At 34.7% G+C, this 17980-nt stretch overlaps 1 protein-coding gene across 1 annotated transcript in view; it reads right to left on the minus strand.

The window, feature by feature from the left end:
• The window catches only part of COBLL1 (cordon-bleu WH2 repeat protein like 1), a 154627-nt gene that overhangs the window by 5741 nt on the left and 130906 nt on the right, over positions 1–17980 (minus strand). Inside the window, exons 9-15 of the mRNA XM_087434927.1 lie at positions 16941–17094; positions 16399–16473; positions 15070–15189; positions 10907–11141; positions 9462–9556; positions 3935–5505; positions 1861–2037 (exon numbers count right to left, since the gene is read on the minus strand). Coding sequence (XP_087291053.1) covers positions 1861–2037; positions 3935–5505; positions 9462–9556; positions 10907–11141; positions 15070–15189; positions 16399–16473; positions 16941–17094 — 2427 coding nt within the window. The remainder of the gene's footprint in view (positions 1–1860; positions 2038–3934; positions 5506–9461; positions 9557–10906; positions 11142–15069; positions 15190–16398; positions 16474–16940; positions 17095–17980) is intronic.

The raw sequence follows: 17980 nt of genomic DNA on the forward strand, positions 1-17980 counted from the left end.
TTATTTTCTGTGTAGGTACCTGGTTCTTCTGTAGGCCTGATGTACCACTGTTTCTCAGTCCCAGGCTGTGAACACCCAGAAGGCAGAGGCTTTATTTTACTCATTTTGGTATCCCTAGTATCTAGTACAGTGCTTGGTCCTTAGGTGCTTAAAAAATGCTTGTAAAGGGGCTGGCCCGGTGGCACAAGTGGTTAAGTGCACATACTCCGCTGTGGCAGCCCGGGGTTCCCCAGTTCGGATCCCAGGCGCACACCAACGCACTGCTTGTCAAGCTATGTTGTGGCAGTGTCCCATATAAAGTAGAGGAAGATGGGCACAGATGTTAGCCCAGGGCCAGTCTTCCTTAGCAAAAAGAGGAGGATTGGCAGATGTTGGCTCAGGTCTGATCTTTCTCAAAAAAAACAAAAAAAAGCTTGTCAAATTTCTTGAATTGAGAAAAAGCTTTAGATCAGAAATGATTGATTTGAAACTCATCCTTAATTTACAAGATTAGAAGTAGAAATATTTTTATAAATGAGAAAGTATGATTTAACAGGGACATATTTCCCCACAAAAATATAAATTTCATGACCTGTCAAGTACCGATTTGAATATTCAAAGGTATACCAAATTTTTTTGCTGCTTGGCACCTAAATTCAGACTCTACAAATAATCTATAAAATGCAAACCTAATCCCCTGAATCATTCCTTCACATTTCCTCCACTCTAGACAGCATGCAATATTTTGCCTTGTCTCCATGTTTGCCCAGATGGGAATGCCAAGCCCTCTCTGAGAACAGCTGCCACGAAACGGCTCTCATGGCTCCACTGAAACACACAGAGGAAACTGGCTGGCGGGGGCAAGGCCGGCCAATGTAGATGTGCCCAGATGCCTTCCCCTTTCTTTCTGTCTTTGCAGCATTCCTATTCCTTCGCAGATTTCATTTCTGTTGAGCTCAGTGTTTTGCTCAACAACAAGTCTCTTACTCTTCTCTAAATATAGCTTCTAAAATGATGAGAGAAGGAATTCACAAAATGAAATGCCTAGGGAGTCAATGGGATAATGAATACTTTTCTTGTGTTGGGTGTTGAGGAACTTGCAACCAAGATGAGTAAGGGGAGAACAAGAGAGACATTTAGGGAGACTAGAGCCTCTGGAAGTCCAAGTGATGACGCCAGGCTTCAGGCTTCACCACCTCCTCTCTCGGTGGACGACGGTGACAAAGGGAGGAAACTCCTCTGCATATAGTTCCCTGAGACCTTTGCTGGTACTTGCCCTGAGAAGCAGCACACCTCCTCCCCTGAAGCTTGCCTACCCCTCAGTAAGGAGGAGACAGACAACTCTGGCTGGGTATGATTAAGACTTGAATTTCTGCACTAGGTCTCATCTACCTTCTCTAGATTTTCCCTACATTTTTTGGTTTAACCTATAAAACTACTCCCCACTCCCACAACCTCCCACAGGGTAGTAACTTTGACCACGATAGGAGCTATGAATGAAAACTTGCAGGTTCTTATCGCTAGGGCAGTTTTTCTGAAATAGGGAGGGGTTTTCTTTTCAAAAGAACCCTTCTTGCTGTGCTAACAATTTCTTAAAATAAGAGTCCAGGGCACTTTCTATATAGAGTTACATAATAATGAGCAAAACTCGTGTTCTGCACCTGGCCCATGTCGTGGAAAATAGACCTGACATATTTTTAAGTATGTGTAAGACTCTGGACTCTCTCAGCTTATACTTCAAAAATGACCCCTGACATAAAAAAGCAACTTCTGCCATCTTCCCTATTCAGATTTAAATGCCAGAAAACAATTTCCCCTAAGCATTAGTTTGACAATGTTGAAAATAAACCCACTGTCATCCATCTGATAAAGAAAACTTACCTTTTTCAATTTGGCAGCAGCCTCTCCAGAACGGATTGCAGTCAGCAAATTCTGTCGGATCTGTTCTGGGTCAGAGCTCTGGAATGTTAAAGAACTTTGTCTCTTAAGGGTGAATGATGGGCAGTCAGTCAGAGATGGTATTTGGGAATTCTGTTCATTATGTGCAGAGTTATTTTCCTATAAAAATAGATGCAAAATATTTATATAAATACCAAGTAAAGAACGGGCCATTTTTCAAAAAATTTTCATTATCAATTGTTCTTTAAAAATCATCATTTGCCACACTGCTGTTCTAGGCAAAGCTCTATTTCCTTACCCGCTAAATTATCTCTGCTGCCAGGGCTTAGTCGGAAGATGAGGGCATTAATTTCCCTTCTCTTGAACCCAGGGGGCTAAGGAAGAAAAGTGGTACTTCTCTTTGTTTCATGAACACGGGGGTAATTTTACTGTCCTTGAGTCAAATAATGCTAATTTCTCCAATGGAGTTGGCTAGAAGAGCCAAATTAACAATAAAAATATTCCACAGACTAAAAAATAACCCATTGTCATAGTTCCAACATATTAGGTTGTGAAATTATTATTTTTGAAGGTACAAAATGGACAAATATTGGCAATTTCATATTGGTTGAATCTAGCATATCTTCTAATAAAGGAATATTAATTACTATGCTACATGTAACAGCTTATTTTGTGCCTCTAGAAGTCACAGGGACTAAGTGTTGGCCATGTTTCCTTATTTTTCCCATGAGACTAAAAATAAAAATTAGGAATTTTTATTTGAAGAAATTGAAGAATCAAAAATTTAATTAAACATCTTAGGAAAGAATATTTAGTAACTGATTTAACTGGCAACTGTTATCAAAAAATCTTAAAAATGTCTTTTTCAAAGTGCCAAATAAATATCTTTACAAAAGATGAGCTAAACAGAGCTCAGGCAATGGCTTAAAAACTGTATTTTCTAAATCAAGCTTCCGTTGTTTAGGAATGATATTCCATCCCAAGAAAAAACGCAGGCTTTGCTCCCAAGTAAAGAATTAATCTCTATACCATACATCTCTTCCTGACATTATAACAAAGTAATAAACATAAATGTGAAATATATGAAGAAATATTCTTCAAGATAAATATTGCTTTAAAATTATGGAAAAATCTTTACTTGGCAATATGGTTAATGTTCTGTTACACTAGGAATGTTTGAAAAAGTAGTATAAAATACTTCTGGAACTGTCACACAAATATGAAAGTATTCTTTAAACACTATCAGAGTAAAAGTACACAAAGTATTTTTTAAAAATCGCATGTGAATTATCATAATTCATATGTGAATTTCATCTTCTCCTTTGACTATACTATCTGAACCTAGGAAATTAGAACGCTTAGTCAACCAAACGCTAAGTCAACAAATCACCCGTTTTGTAAATTATTAAGGTTAGATTGTAGTTAAATGATATTTTGGTCAACATACATATAATTGGAAAAGATGACACTGAATTAACAAAATGGGAAATTAAGAAAATTACATATTTGAACTCTGGTTTCAATTTAAATTATTTACATGTAAAAATGTTTGGTAAGCTGAGGTTGAATGTATAGGATAGAAAATGTGTAGCTATGTTTGGTTATTTTATCTAGTCTTTGATACTGCTTACGCTTCTATATAATTGAAACTATCAATTTTGCTATTATGTAGAATTGGAGAAGAAAATCAAGTAAACCAGAACATCCAGAAAGGTTATAAACAGATTGAGATAGCAAAACACAGGAAAATATAGTCAGAACTATAAACTAGTACATTATATGAATGTATGAGCAGAGAAACATTAAATTAAAATATTTGCTAAGGATACAATTATATAATGATGACCTTACAGTAATATTCGATCAAGTTATATGAATTATAATAATTCTGAGTGAATAATTGGATTCTACGTATTACCACTTTTTTCCTTACAGTAGCTTGATATCAGATTAATATGAATGCAGACATAAGTAATAAACATACCCACAAGCTTGTTAACCCCCATGTAAACCACGTTGTATAAGAATCCTTTATTTTTAAAAAGGTAACATTTACCTCATCACTCACACCTAGTTGTGGGATGTCCACAAATTTATCTACAGGAGGAGTCTTCCCTTCCTCTGTGTCCGCTGGAGGTTGGGAGGACGCACCCTCATCGCACGACTCTCTGCGTGATTTGTTGAAAGACTGTGACCGTTTCACCACAGCGAGGGCAAACGGCGAAGGAGCAGAGCTGGAGTAAGGTCGCGGGGCGCCAAAAGTTTTCAAAGTCTTCAGATTTAGTGCAGCCAACTGCCTCGCGGGGAGAGGAACAGGTTTCGGAGCTACGGGAGGAGGAGAGGTTTCAGGAGGCTTCTTACTGATGATGTCATCATTAGTGTTTTTCATGTGGGGCTGTGGAGGAGAGTGAACTGTTTTACTTAAGGGGGAAAGAGTTTGCTCTGGAGGAGGTGTTATATCCGTTTCCACCTCTTTCGTTATTAGTTCCTTCGGAGTAGGATTAGGGGCAGCGTGGACACTCTTGGCAGCTGCAGACGTCACATAGTGACCTGAAACTCTTTTTTGCATTTGCAAGAAAAAAGAACTTGGTTTGGTCTGAGGATTTGAAACCCGAGATTTAAATTTTGTCTCCAAAATATTGTTTATATCTTCCAAATTTGGCACAAAAGGAGCTGTGCCAGTGTCTCTCGTCATTCTGGGAGTAGGTTTCAGAGGATTCTTGGTGGTGCTTGGGGGAGAGCTCTGCCCACTGCGCCCCTGATGCTCTGTTCTCGGGGTAGGCTTCCCTTTAAGGTCTGCCTGTGGCTCCTTTGGGCTTTCAGAAATAACAAGATCTTCTGTTTGGATTGCAGTTTCTTTTACATTCTCATGAGTGTGCTTTTCCCCTAAAGTATGTATCTCCTGATTGTCTTTATACCCTATGGTTTCTGATTCCCAATCTTTCGATATTTCCAGGGATTTGGGAGGCACTATTTTATAAGTAGTCATCCCAATTTTGGGTATGTACTCTCTTGTAATTTCATTTGAAGGTTTTGGCTTGGGATTGTACTCTTGTCTGTAAAGTGGATAATTCTTTATATAAGAAGCAGTTGAATTTTTATCAATCCCATCGACAGGAGGCAAAAGGTCATCATTACCTTGTGCACAAATTGGGTCTTTTCTGGTGAGTCGATCTTCTGAATGTTCAATTAGGGGGCCCTGACTCCTGAATTCTCTTGAGGTATCCACAGAGCCTTGTGGACTTAAAGGTGAGTGTTGAGTTGATTTGTTGTTACTTGAAGTTTGCACACTTTCATCAACTTTGAAGTCAGACAAATTACGATCTTGGTGATTCCCATCAAAACTGTTACAGGAAGGGGTTGTCTGAATTGCTGCATCTTGCATTTTTGTCTTTTCTGCACTGGGTTGATTCCGTTTTTGATCTCGTACTACTGAAGTAACTGGATGATTTTCCTTGTAACTTCTAGCAGTATTAGTTTTATGTGCCTCACAGTTTGATAGTCTGTCAGCTTCCATGTCCACATTGTTATTTTTGGCAACACCTCCTGCATTGATTTCTGTTCTCCTCACTCTGTTTTTCATATTACCTTCTGTGTTCGTTGGAATGATAATTATTTCATTTTGATCTACTGAGAGAAAAAAAAAGTCATCAAGTATATGAATAAACTAGAAAAACCTCAAGTTTTCAATGCCTGCCTCCCTGAAACTGAAAAAGGTTAGTTTGAATTCTACAGACAATTTTCAGCTCATTAATTATACAAAAGAAGGTAGTGGCATTTAGAGAAAACTACATGGGCTTTGGTGTCATAGAGACCTGAGTCTGGAACCCGGCTTGATTAACTACAATCTGTGGCCACAGCATGTTACTTAACCCCTTTGAACCTCAGTTTGTTCAGATGTAAAAAGGTAAAAATAGGTATTATATTTTATATATCATTTATATGATGTGCTTATTAGGATAGGGTATTACCAAGAATAAGCACTCCACAGAAGATAGCTACATTTCTTCTTATAAGTAAAGACTTCACATTTCAGTCATTGTTAAGAATGACAAGATATTGACAAATTCAAAAAATATATTTTTTATTCTTCTGTTTTTTTTCCATGTTGATTCTCCCTCTGTCCTTCTATAGCCTTTAGTGTATTTATATTTCATACCTAACATTAAAAGGGAAACAATCTCAGCAAATCTTATTACTTTTAATTAAGGCAGACAACAGAAACATTATCTTCAAGAGTTGAAGTAAAAATAGAATCTAAGATTATTGTCTTGTTAATTAAATGTCCTTGCTAAAGACTTTTAGAGGACTTTGTTTTTAGTCATACTATGGGTGATTTCAATTACACGAAAACAATTACGTGGGTTTTGATTTTTCTCTGTGGGAAAGATACCCTTATCCTTCTCGTGTTAGAGTCCAAGTAGAGAAAATAACCTCCCTCTTCTTTGCACTACTTTTCCTCTTAATTCTAATTCAGACCTCCTGAAAATTACATCATCTGTCAGTGTCTAGGTTAACAAAGCAACAGTTGACAGCCAATAACACGATGGCAAAGAATTGGAATGAGGCATCTGGAAGGAAACACAGGTTTTATGAGTGCGCGCCATGTGTCTATACTGAGCGAAGTGATGTATATACTGTGCTCCTCTAGTAAAATGCCCGGAAGAATCATTTCTCCTGAATGACCAACTAGCCCTCACCTTCAAATCCTTAGTGGTCTCCCCTTTCAGATATGGTAGATTGTACAGCGAGAGCGAAATGTGGGCCTTGGGAGTGCAATTGTGAATGAATGCCAAGTATTTCTCTAAAGTTTTATCATCACTCACTTTCACCTATAAGATAAAGATCAAGTTCACTGCCTAAAATGTCATAAGCTACTTAAAATACGTCCTCTGTTAAAAAAGGAAAAAGAAAGATATGCATGCAAATAAAAAATCATGTTGCCAGATAAATTTGTGTAGAAACAATTTTTTAAAATATCTTCATATTTTTAAATCTTGCCTAATTGCACAATTATTTGGTCATAGTAGTTATACTTTATTATGTTGCAAGGTTCCTATATTAAATATATAATTTTAACATGGAATTCATTTTTATTCTTCCCAAATAAAATGCAACTGATGATCAGAATATGTATTGTCTGTAGGAGTGACTTCTCTCAAAGACTAGTAATTATTAACTTTTGTAATTTATAAAGTTAAGGACATATGTGATTAGGAACCATGGAAGAGGCACATTTCTGCCTATGTACTTATTTACTTGGTTCACAAGTATTTTTCATATCGATATGAAAAATATAATATCTATTTTTATCATATCTATATCATATCTATTTTTCATATCGATATGAAAACTACTACTCTCAACACTGCTACAAGCACAAAAGAATATAAGAAATGGTCTCTGGCACCAGGAAATGAGCCTAAATGTATTTCCTTCTCTCTTGTTTATTTCTTATTTTCCATTGACTATAGATATATTCCAGCTACACAATAGAAATATTTTCCAAAAGGAAGTAAATCAACGTAAAAATATATTTTAAATTAAATCTCCTAAAACAAATCCTAATTTATTGGTTTTAGAACTCCAGCTTTCTATTTTTCACATTTTCAGTGGATTACACCTACTTTATCATTGTCTAACTCTGAATTTCTCATCAAAGTTTCATGATTATTCCCAATGATTGTCAGGCCTGGAAACCTAGAATTACTACTGAATTTATTAGCTAATCCATCCTCATACAAAACTGATAATCATGCTAACCAAGTGTCAGGGAATGGTTACGCCATTTTCCAAGAATGGCCAGTAGAGGGAGAAGGTATATTTTGTACTATCCTGTCCTTCCCTTACTCAAAACTGACACCAACCTCTACAACCTGACAAAAGGATGATTTAGATAAGTATACAGGGTAGGTAAAAAAAGGAGGAGGAAAAACAGAATAAAACTACTTTAAGGATAACAGAAATTATTTATTTTAAAAATCACCAGAGTTGACAAAGGTCATTGCAAATCAAGTGCAAATCACAATAAATACTATTATGGAAATGTACTTGTGACCCCAGCACTAACTTGATGCCAAAATCTTAGCAAAAATGGTTTAATGTGACTATGATTTTAAAAAGAAGGAAACAGCTTTTAAATTATGATTTCTCAATAGAAATGCTATTGTCATCATAGTATATGTTGTAAAAAACTGAATCAAGAGGAAAAGAATGGGAAATTGTATACTTTTAGACCTTAGTATTGTATCTCGGGATAGCACTGAATCAGAGACCTACATATTCAAATTAACCAACACATATTACATATGTAAAATGACATATATCTATATCTATCGATCTATCCATCTATTTGTGACACTGGGATAATCCATGTTTTATCCAAATATGAATATATATATATCCCTATGTTTTCTAAGAATGTTAACTTAGTTTTGTATATTAACATAATAGATTGGAATATGAGAATCCATAAGTCACTTCCTTCATATTCCCTTAAAATACCTTTGTGCATTCCTTGCATCTTCTATTTGTGTAATATCATTTTTTCTGAAATTCAATCCTAAGTATGTATTTTAACAGTATCTCAGTTTTATGCTAGGTACTATGAGGAGTTCAAACAAATTATCAGATATAATTTCTCTGATCCAAAACTGTCCAATCTGGGTGAGGAGTCAAGATCAGGGAACTACATGGCTTCTAGTGATCAAGTAACAAAATAAGGGAAGTGGCAGGATTTGGATAGTAGTTGAACGGGTGACGATAGGTAGAAAATTGCTTTCCATGCAGACAAAAAGGAACATAGGCCTAATTATAAAACTGAGTGAAATATAGCATGAGAAAGAGAAGGAATTGTCTTGATATGAGGCTGGGTAGTGGGAAATACTGGTAAAGAACATTACATAATTAGATGATTAGAGACTTAAAATCAGGCAGACAAGTTTCACCCAAGATATAGCAACTTGGGTATGAAGTAAAACAGGCTTGGACTAGGGAGTCAGTAGAAGGAATAAAGAGAAATATAGCACAAGAAGATGCATAGAGTACACATCTTTAAGATCCAATATCTAAGACAGATAACTTCTAAGATTTAACAACAACAGAAGTAGTACACACGGTAGTTAAAAGCACACTTTGGAGTAATATTGCCTGAGTTCAAACCCGAGGTCTATCACTTAGTAATTGTGGTACCTCAGGTGAGTTACATAATATCTTTGGGGCTCCATCATCAATAAAATGGGACTAAAAATAATAATACTCATAAATGAGTTAATATAAAGATTAAATGAGTTAATATACAGTCATGCATCACATAACGACGTTTCAGTCAATGATGGACCACATATATGACAGTGGTCCCATAAGATTAGTACCATATAGCCTAGGTGTGTAGTAGGCTATACCATCTAGGTTTGTGTAAGTACACTCTATGATGTTTGCACAACAGTGAAATCGTCTGACACATCTCTCAGAAAGTATCCTCTTAACGTCATTAAGTGACACATGACTGAAGTGTTTAGAATGGTCCTTGGCACATAGTAAGTGCTATGAAAGTGTTGGCTATTAGTGTTTGTAGAACTCACCATTCTCTTGGTTTGGGCCCAATGACTTCAAGTTTCTTACACTGTCAACTACCCTCTCTTCATTGCTTGCATTATACACCATAATGTGTGGTCCCCTGTAAAATATGTGACATACAATACGAAATATTGTATGTTATATATTGATGTTATTCAAACACACACTTACACAATGAGAAAACAGGCAATAATTTCCAAAGACAGATGGACTGAAATAATCATCTTTTTTTTTTGCCAAATACTGGAAATTTAATAGCAAAGAAAAAAATACAACTGAGAGGAAATGCTGCTATGAAACATTACCTTTCATATGGTGGTCCTATTACAGACAAAGATGTAAGAAGCTTGGGAAAATGGACACTTTTCCAAGAAAAGTGTCTTTTTGTTACTATCGATTGTCTCTTAAATAAAAAGGAAACTAAATTAAATATATATATATATTTTTTTTGTGAGGAAGATCAGCCCTGAGCTAACGTGGCCAATCCTCCTCTTTTTGCTGAGGAAGACTGGCCCTGAGCTAACATCTATTGCCAATCCTCCTCCTTTTTTTCCCCTTTTTCTCCCCAAAGTCCCAGTAGATAGTTGTATGTCGTAGTTGCACATCCTTCTAGTTGCTGTATGTAGGACGCTGCCTCAGCATGGCCGGACAAGCGGTGCATCGGTGCGCACCCGGGATCCGAACCTGGGCCGCCAGCAGCGGAGCGCGTGCACTTAACCACTAAGCCACCGGGCCAGCCCCCTAAATGAAACATTTTAGTCTTGCATCTGGCAAGGTCAACTTCTGGCAAATCAGGATGTGGATTGAACTCACTGGGGTCTTTTGGTGATAGAAGAGTTTAATTTGAAGACAATCCCATGCAAATTATAGTAAAACTTTGATGAAGATGGTTTATTTTGCCTAGATGATTTCATCTTTATTCATGGTGTGGCATTTCTAACATAATATAAGTGTACTGTACTATAGCTTTCAGTTCCTAGGACCAAGTGGAAAGTGCTTTCTCTACATCATAAAGTTGACTGTAAAAATAATATTAGTAATTTAACATCATACTGTAATATGCAGAATTGTTTTATGCATCAGTCAGTGAAAATCTTTGAGGAGAACTTGGTCAAAATTAAAAATTAAATGTTTCATTTAGGTCAAATAGTTAATACGTAAAACACATACAATACAAATAAAAATTTTTATATTTGAGTCATAAATTAATTACATGTTATGGTTTATCTGACACAGGGATACCAAAACTGTTGAATTTGATTTTATTTAAAAACAATTATATGCAATTAAATACTTTATTAATAAATATTTTTATAATGATGGTAAAAGGGATAGAGTCTAAACTAAAGGGATGACTATATTTGTGTTTAAAACATCAGAACTATATTTCAGAAGACTAGTATTAATTAAACAAACCGCTACCAACACTTCTGGCACACAGATGACTTACTGCCCATCTGTGTTTCTAGCTTCTTGTTTTTCTTCTTTGGAGTTTTGTGAGGACTCTCCAGTATCATTGCCAAGGGCTGAGTCAGGATCATTTTTCAGTGTATTTGTTATATCAGTAGATCCAAAAGGAATATCTTGTGACTTCAGAGAAATATTTTCAGCCTCATCTTTAGGCACTTCACTCGGTTCTTCCTTTTCATCTATCTCTTCAAGGCTATAATCAGAGCTTATTCCAGCTACAAAGAAATGAAGATATAATACTAAATATTAATTTGCCTCATTCATCCTATGCAATCCTGGCAAGGAAAGAATTTTTAAAATAATAGTTAGCCGAGCTCTTTTAAATTCTGGTTCAAAACTAATAGTGAAATACTTTTTTAATGGTGATTAATCATGTTAACATATAATCAGATTATCTCAGACACATATACGTCTAAAAATAATATGATATCACTCTAGGTTTTATTCATGGTAGAAAAAAGAGATTATTTAAACTAATAAACTTCAAGTTATGTATTTCATTTAAGAATATATCTTTCAGTTTAAATGATTTTCATGTTCTGCAATAGCTCTAAATACAAATTAAAAAAAAAACATGAGATCTTTATATTGTCTACAAGTGCACTTTTATAAAATTTGGCTCAGTGGTTATCAGTGCTAACCACAATTGAGAATTATCTGAGCCCCTTTTAAAAATATTGATGCTTCCTACTCCCTCCACCATACCTGTTAAATCAGAATCTCTAAGGAGTAGGACCAAGATTTTAAGGCTCCTCAGGTGATTCTAATTTGCAGCCAGGGTTAAAAGCCACTGATTTAGATGCTTAATATAATTTTTAAAAATACAATAGAATGAGTATTACACAGTGAAAATTAATTTTATTCCCATCCAGTTTGATTCTCAGAGGCAAGTTCCTTTAACAGTTTTTTCCTATATATTATCAGAAAGTATAATGAGCATATATAAGCAGACATGCATACGCACGTTTCCTTCTCTTTCTTTCTTGTTGCATTATTTAACGTAAATGGAAGCATACTATACTTCATGTTTTCCACCTACCTTTTTTTTCTCCACTTACTATATCTTAAAGATCATCCATATCAATGTGTGTGTGTGTGTGTGTGTGTGTGTGTGATAAAGAGAGATTCTTTTCAATAGCTATAGTTAATATTTCATTGTATAAAAATGTGTTTTATTATTATTCCTTAGCACCAACAGCAAATGGCCAACAAGGTAAAAGAGAAGGAGATATCCTAAGCAGTTAGTGTCCACACTAGCTGTGAAAGTAAATTTAAACCAAAGAATGAGGTTCTGGATCTTTGTTTGTTTAAATATAATTCAACACTTCCATTTACACAATAGCAGCTGAACAAAGTTTAATTTTACCACAAAGAGGGGAAAAGAAGAGTAGTATAGCACTGGATTATAGTGATCAGCACATCTACAAATTTAATAAAAAGTTGAACATATTTGAAGACTATTTAAAGTACTTAAAATGTATTTAATTTTATCTTTAGGCATATAGACAGAAAGTGTGCTATTTGTGCTCTTTAATAAACAAATATGGGGAATCTTAATGGCATTCTCTTGTAAATAAAAAATAGATTACTCAACAGAAAAAATATAAAGAATTTAAGTGAATTTTTAAATATATATATTTTGGCAAATGTTGTTTATTATGACGTGAAATATTCATTATGATGCCAATGTACAATATTATGTGTCTACGATAGCATATTACATCTATATAGTAAGAGTGTGTTTATGTAATTTGAAAACTGTGTATTGAGAAAAATGAATGGCTGCTCTGGTTTAGATGCAAATGTGTTTTATAAATGGCTCCCTGATATACGTTAAGCTCTTTTGGAAATCTGACTAACTAAGGTAACATTTCGCAAAGTATTGATCATCATACATATTTTTCCCTTGCCCATCATGAGTATTTCAGAGATACACAACTTTTCTTTGACTATGGACCCTCACTGAGAAACTGTTAATTAAAGTATGGAGAATGAGTTACATGTTTCAAAAATCTTTTCAAATTATTTTTCTGGGATTTTATAACTTGGTAGTTACAAGCATCATATAGTGTTGCTTAAATATATATTTTTTTACTAGCTTGAAAAATATTCCTATCATTAAAAGTCTTAGAAAAGGCTGTGATTATTTTAAAAAGTTCTAATCATCCAAGAGAACTTTCACAGTTTGCTATTTGACTAGTACAGATTTTTCCAAGCTTTGAAAAATATTAAATCACATTTGTTTTGTATGTGTTAACAGACTGATACAATGGCCAAATTTTAGGACTAAGATAAAAAAAAAAAATTGGGGTGGACACTGTGAACAATGACTAATTTTCACAAGTGTTATATCACAACTCTCGTATTTCAGCTTCATAAGTTCTAAAGGAAGAATATTCACTTTCAAAGAACACAGAGTGTCCGAGATCTTAGTGTAATTTTAAGATTTAACAACTTCTAAAGTATAAATATTAAAAAATTACAGAAAACATCATTTGAAAGTGTAGTTATTGAAATTTCTTTTACACTTATTTAGCTTCATATAATTTGCATATTTTTTATCTTAATTTTTTCAGTCCCTCTAAAGATAGAAAAATTGACTGAATTAAAAAAAATTAAAAAATTATTTAAAATTCATAGAATTTAATACATGTAAAAGAAATTTAAATAATTAAACTTTCAAGAGACATTTTTCTAAGTTTGTAGCATTTTACTTGCAAGTTATTAAAGCTTAAAATTTCACTAAGACGTTTGGGATACCTTGTATATTTTTCCTGGAGGTAATTAAAATGGCAAAACTGTCTGACTAATACTACTCTTTGCTAAAATAGAATTGTATTAAATTAAATCTATTCTGGTGAACTACGTTTTTTTAAAATTTATTTAGTCATTCATTCAAAAAATGCTCACTGTGTCCGACACTATTATAGTTACTACCAGAGTTGTTTTCTATTTCATTTTTTTAAACTGAGGTATATTCAGTAAAATTGATCATTTTTGGAATACAATGTGACAGATATATATATAGTTGTATGACCACCACCATAAGCAAGATATAGAACAATTCCATCATCTCCCAAACTCCCCCTTGCCCCTTGGTAATCAACCCCTCTCTCAACCCCAGCCCCTGGCAACCATTATACCTATATTTTTGCCTTTGCAAGAATGTCATATGAACGAAATCATACAGCATCTAGCCATTTAAGTCTGGCTTCCTTCATTTAACACAGTGCATTTGAGATCAGCCACATTGTTGCATGTATTAGTTATTTGTTCCTTTTTACGGCTAGGTGGTAGTATCCCAATGTATGTATAGACGGACCACAGTTTGTTTATCCATTCCTCAGTTTAGGGACATTGGGTTGCTTCCCTTTTGGGGCAATTATGAATTACACAATAATTTACACAATGGAGGGTTTTGTGTGCATGTAGGTTTTCATTTTTCTTGAGAAAATACCTAGGAGTGGGATTGCTGGTTGGTATAGAAAATGAATGCTTAAATTTTATTTTTAAAAAAAAAACCTGCTAAACTATTTTGCAAACTCGCCACACAATTTTGCATTCCTATAAGCAGTATATAATAGTATACTAATTTTAAATAACTGGTTTGAGGTGATAAGGGCTGTTTCTGAGTCACTGAAAAATTGAGCAAAATTATTTATGATAAAATTCAAGTATTACCTAACTATAAAATTTTCCCATCTGGTAATAAAATAATTTCAATAATTTAAAAATAAAAATCTCAATCAAAAGCAATACTATAGAAAATAAGGCATGCCTAGATAACAAATGAGTAGTTCAATAAAGAAGAAATATATATATTCTTTTATAATTATATAGTTACACATTGGAAATAATAAAGTTCAAACAGTTTTGCCAAAAGCAGTAAGCCAAACAGAAGAGAAGCTGAAATTCTCAGAGTCACTGATTTTATTCATCCTACACCTTGCCATATTCACCTGTCTAGTAAGGGAAAATATCAAACTCCAAACCTGTAATAAAATTTCAAGTGAAAAGGGGGAAACGACTATTTGTTTACAAGACATCTTTATACAAGGGATGAAGAAGTAACCAAATCTACATGTGATGACCTCTTAATCTGCATTAAACAAAGCACCAGGCAGGAAAGGTCTGGTCACCTACATGTCAGAGAGGCTACAGCTGCTTCGGGCGTTCCAGGGCACTCGGAGAGAGAGGCTTCATCCATCACTTTGAGCACAGGGCACTGTTCGTGACCGGGGAGCCCAAGGCTAAGGGAGGCTTCTGCCAAAGAAGTAAAATCCATGGAAATGGCACTTAGACAACAGAGTTAAGGCAAGCAGAGATCGAGAGGCATTTTGGAAGAAATAAGAATTGTTAGCTCACAATTCTCAGTGCATTAAACAAAAAGAGGTAACACAAACAAACGGAAGAGAAAGAGAAATAGATATCAAGCAAAGTTTAAATAGCAGTCACACCTTTTATTTAATACTTCGGAATCTTCTCATTTCACTTATACAGTTTGATATTATCTAATCAATTGTCTTTGTCAAACAAAACAGTATCATTGATATTATTCTGGGTTGGAGTTAAGAAAAATCATTACTAGTTATCTAATAGCAATATCACAGAAGAAAGAATTCTTACATAAGATGTGTCAAAATCCCAAAGTCCTAAATATCACTCAAGGATTAAAGATTTGGGAGCATTTGGGTGCTTGTGAGTTTTTCCTATATTTGTGAATACAAATTATAAAAATTAGGTAGAGTTATATTAAGCAATTTTTATATCTATCAAATTACCCCCATGCTAAAGTACTGACATAGTAATATTCTATTTTTGATTAGACATTATTAGTCTGTCATATTCATTTATATCTAACTTTAAGTTAAGTCTAGGATTAAGAAATTTTATCATACTTATTCTTATAATAGCTACTAAATAGCTATTATTAAAAATATTAGGAAACAGTATTAGATTGAATTCTTTTGTTTTTATTGGAATTTTATTTATTTGTGGAGAATCCAAAATGAGACCATATAGTAGAAAATATTTCATGATAACATTTTACCATTAGATTAGGACACTACGTATACTGAATTCATACCTAGGACAGTTGCATAAAGAATGGTGCTGTTCACTTTCATGTCAGTTTTCTTCTGAACACACCAAGGTACATTCCTAACAAAGTGTCTCATTCCCCTTGGGAAGGAGATTAATAAATGGTAACCTGACATTGCATAAAGAGAAACAAGAGACCTAATAAGGAAAGTACTCAAGGTACCATTGCAGAACTGAAATTTGGAGTTCTGCCAGTTTCATACTCTAAACACAGGGAGGGAAGTTTTTCATTTCAAAAATATAAAATCTGGGAAATGGAGTTAACACATATGTATCTCTTTCATATACAGAGCATTATAACTAGATTCATTCCTCAACCGTCATGACAGTTCTTTTTCAGTAATTACAGGATGTGGAGTAAAGGCGTCATACCTGGGCTGGACAGCCTCTCAGGAGAGTTTGCTTCTGAAACACTGTCAGTAGGAACTGAAGGGACTGACTCCAGGGCTAGAAGACAGAAGCAACGCATCTTTTAAACAAGTCACAGTCACAAATGAATCAATTCCTTAGTAGCTTAACTTAGTTATTTTTATGTAATTCAGAAAGAGATAGCCCTAACCTTGTTAGAAGCCATTTTACCGTCCAGCTTTAATGCAACTAAAGTCTACTTAGATTCCCATCCTACATGTAGTCAATCCTGGAAAGGCAGTTTCTTGCTGAATAAATTCACACATTATCACATGCTCATGGAGTTGTACATTTTTTTCATTTTATATTGTTATGTCACAGATTTTAAAAATGCAGTTGAGAATAATCAGGGACTAAGTATTATTATTAAAATTAATTAATTATAAGCCTAAGTTTGAGCACTATTATTTAATAAAAAGACATGATTTATAACGTGTATCATTTCTACTGTCTGCATTAAACGAAGTACAATACAAACGTAATGTTAACAGGAAAAGTAACATTACCAGTCGCATGACTATTTTCATCACTTTGATGCAGGGGTAACTTGGAGGGTGGGGAAGGTGCTTTTCGCTTTGTCCTTTTCAAAGACGAATTCCCAACGGATGTGCTACTGAGCTGCAGCGAGCCTGTCCTCACTATGCCTGCTCCACAGGAACTCTATGGAAAACAAAATGACCAAACACAATCTCCATTTAGAAATTAATAGCAAACTTTGGGAAGACTCTGACCTTTATGTCAAACACTTCATATGCCAATATGGAACATAACAGTCATTCATTCAAAAAACATTTATGGAGTATCTGCCATGTGCCAGGAGCTAGGCTATGAGATGGATACGTAAAGAAAAATAAAATATGGTCCTTCTCAAGAAACTTAGGCTAGGATTGGAGGCTGACATGCAAACAATTAACTATAACGTAGGGGACTCATAAGCAATACAGTTAAAAACTAACTTTCAAAGAGAAATCTGGAGAAAATATTGGATATAAAGAAGTGAAATGGGGAAGAATATTTGTACATTAAGACAGCTGGCTTGATTAATCTTTCTCTTTTTAGCACTAATGTATCAGTGACAAACATTTCAAAAATCTATACGTCTATCCAAGGCAAGGTCATCTGAGATCACTGACTCTATACACAGCTAATGTTCACGCTCATAGCATGTGACCATTCGCAGATCCTAAGACAATGCTGCCTCAGCAGGCTGCCTGGTGCCTCCTGACCCATTGCCATGTCATCTCGTTCTTTCCCTTTACAATAAACCTGCTTAAAAGTATTATACATAGTTTTTGTCTCCCAATTTCTCATCTCCCACTGGAGCCCTTCCAATCAGACTTTTCTCAATCTTTGTTCCATTAAAACTATTTCTATCAGAATCATCAATGACCTCCCCCATGACTAAATCAGTGGTTATTTCTTAGAACTCATTTATTTGACCTATTAGCAGCGTTAAACAGAGTTGACCATCCTCTTAAAATCCTCTTTGTCTTACTTCCAGGATACCACGTTCCTTACCCTGCACAGATCCAAACTCTGTTTTCTC

The sequence above is a fragment of the Ceratotherium simum genome, chromosome 9 (genome assembly GCF_057802395.1).
Source record: "Ceratotherium simum simum isolate JZ-2026a chromosome 9, ASM5780239v1, whole genome shotgun sequence".
Classification (NCBI taxonomy): Eukaryota; Metazoa; Chordata; class Mammalia; order Perissodactyla; family Rhinocerotidae; genus Ceratotherium; species Ceratotherium simum.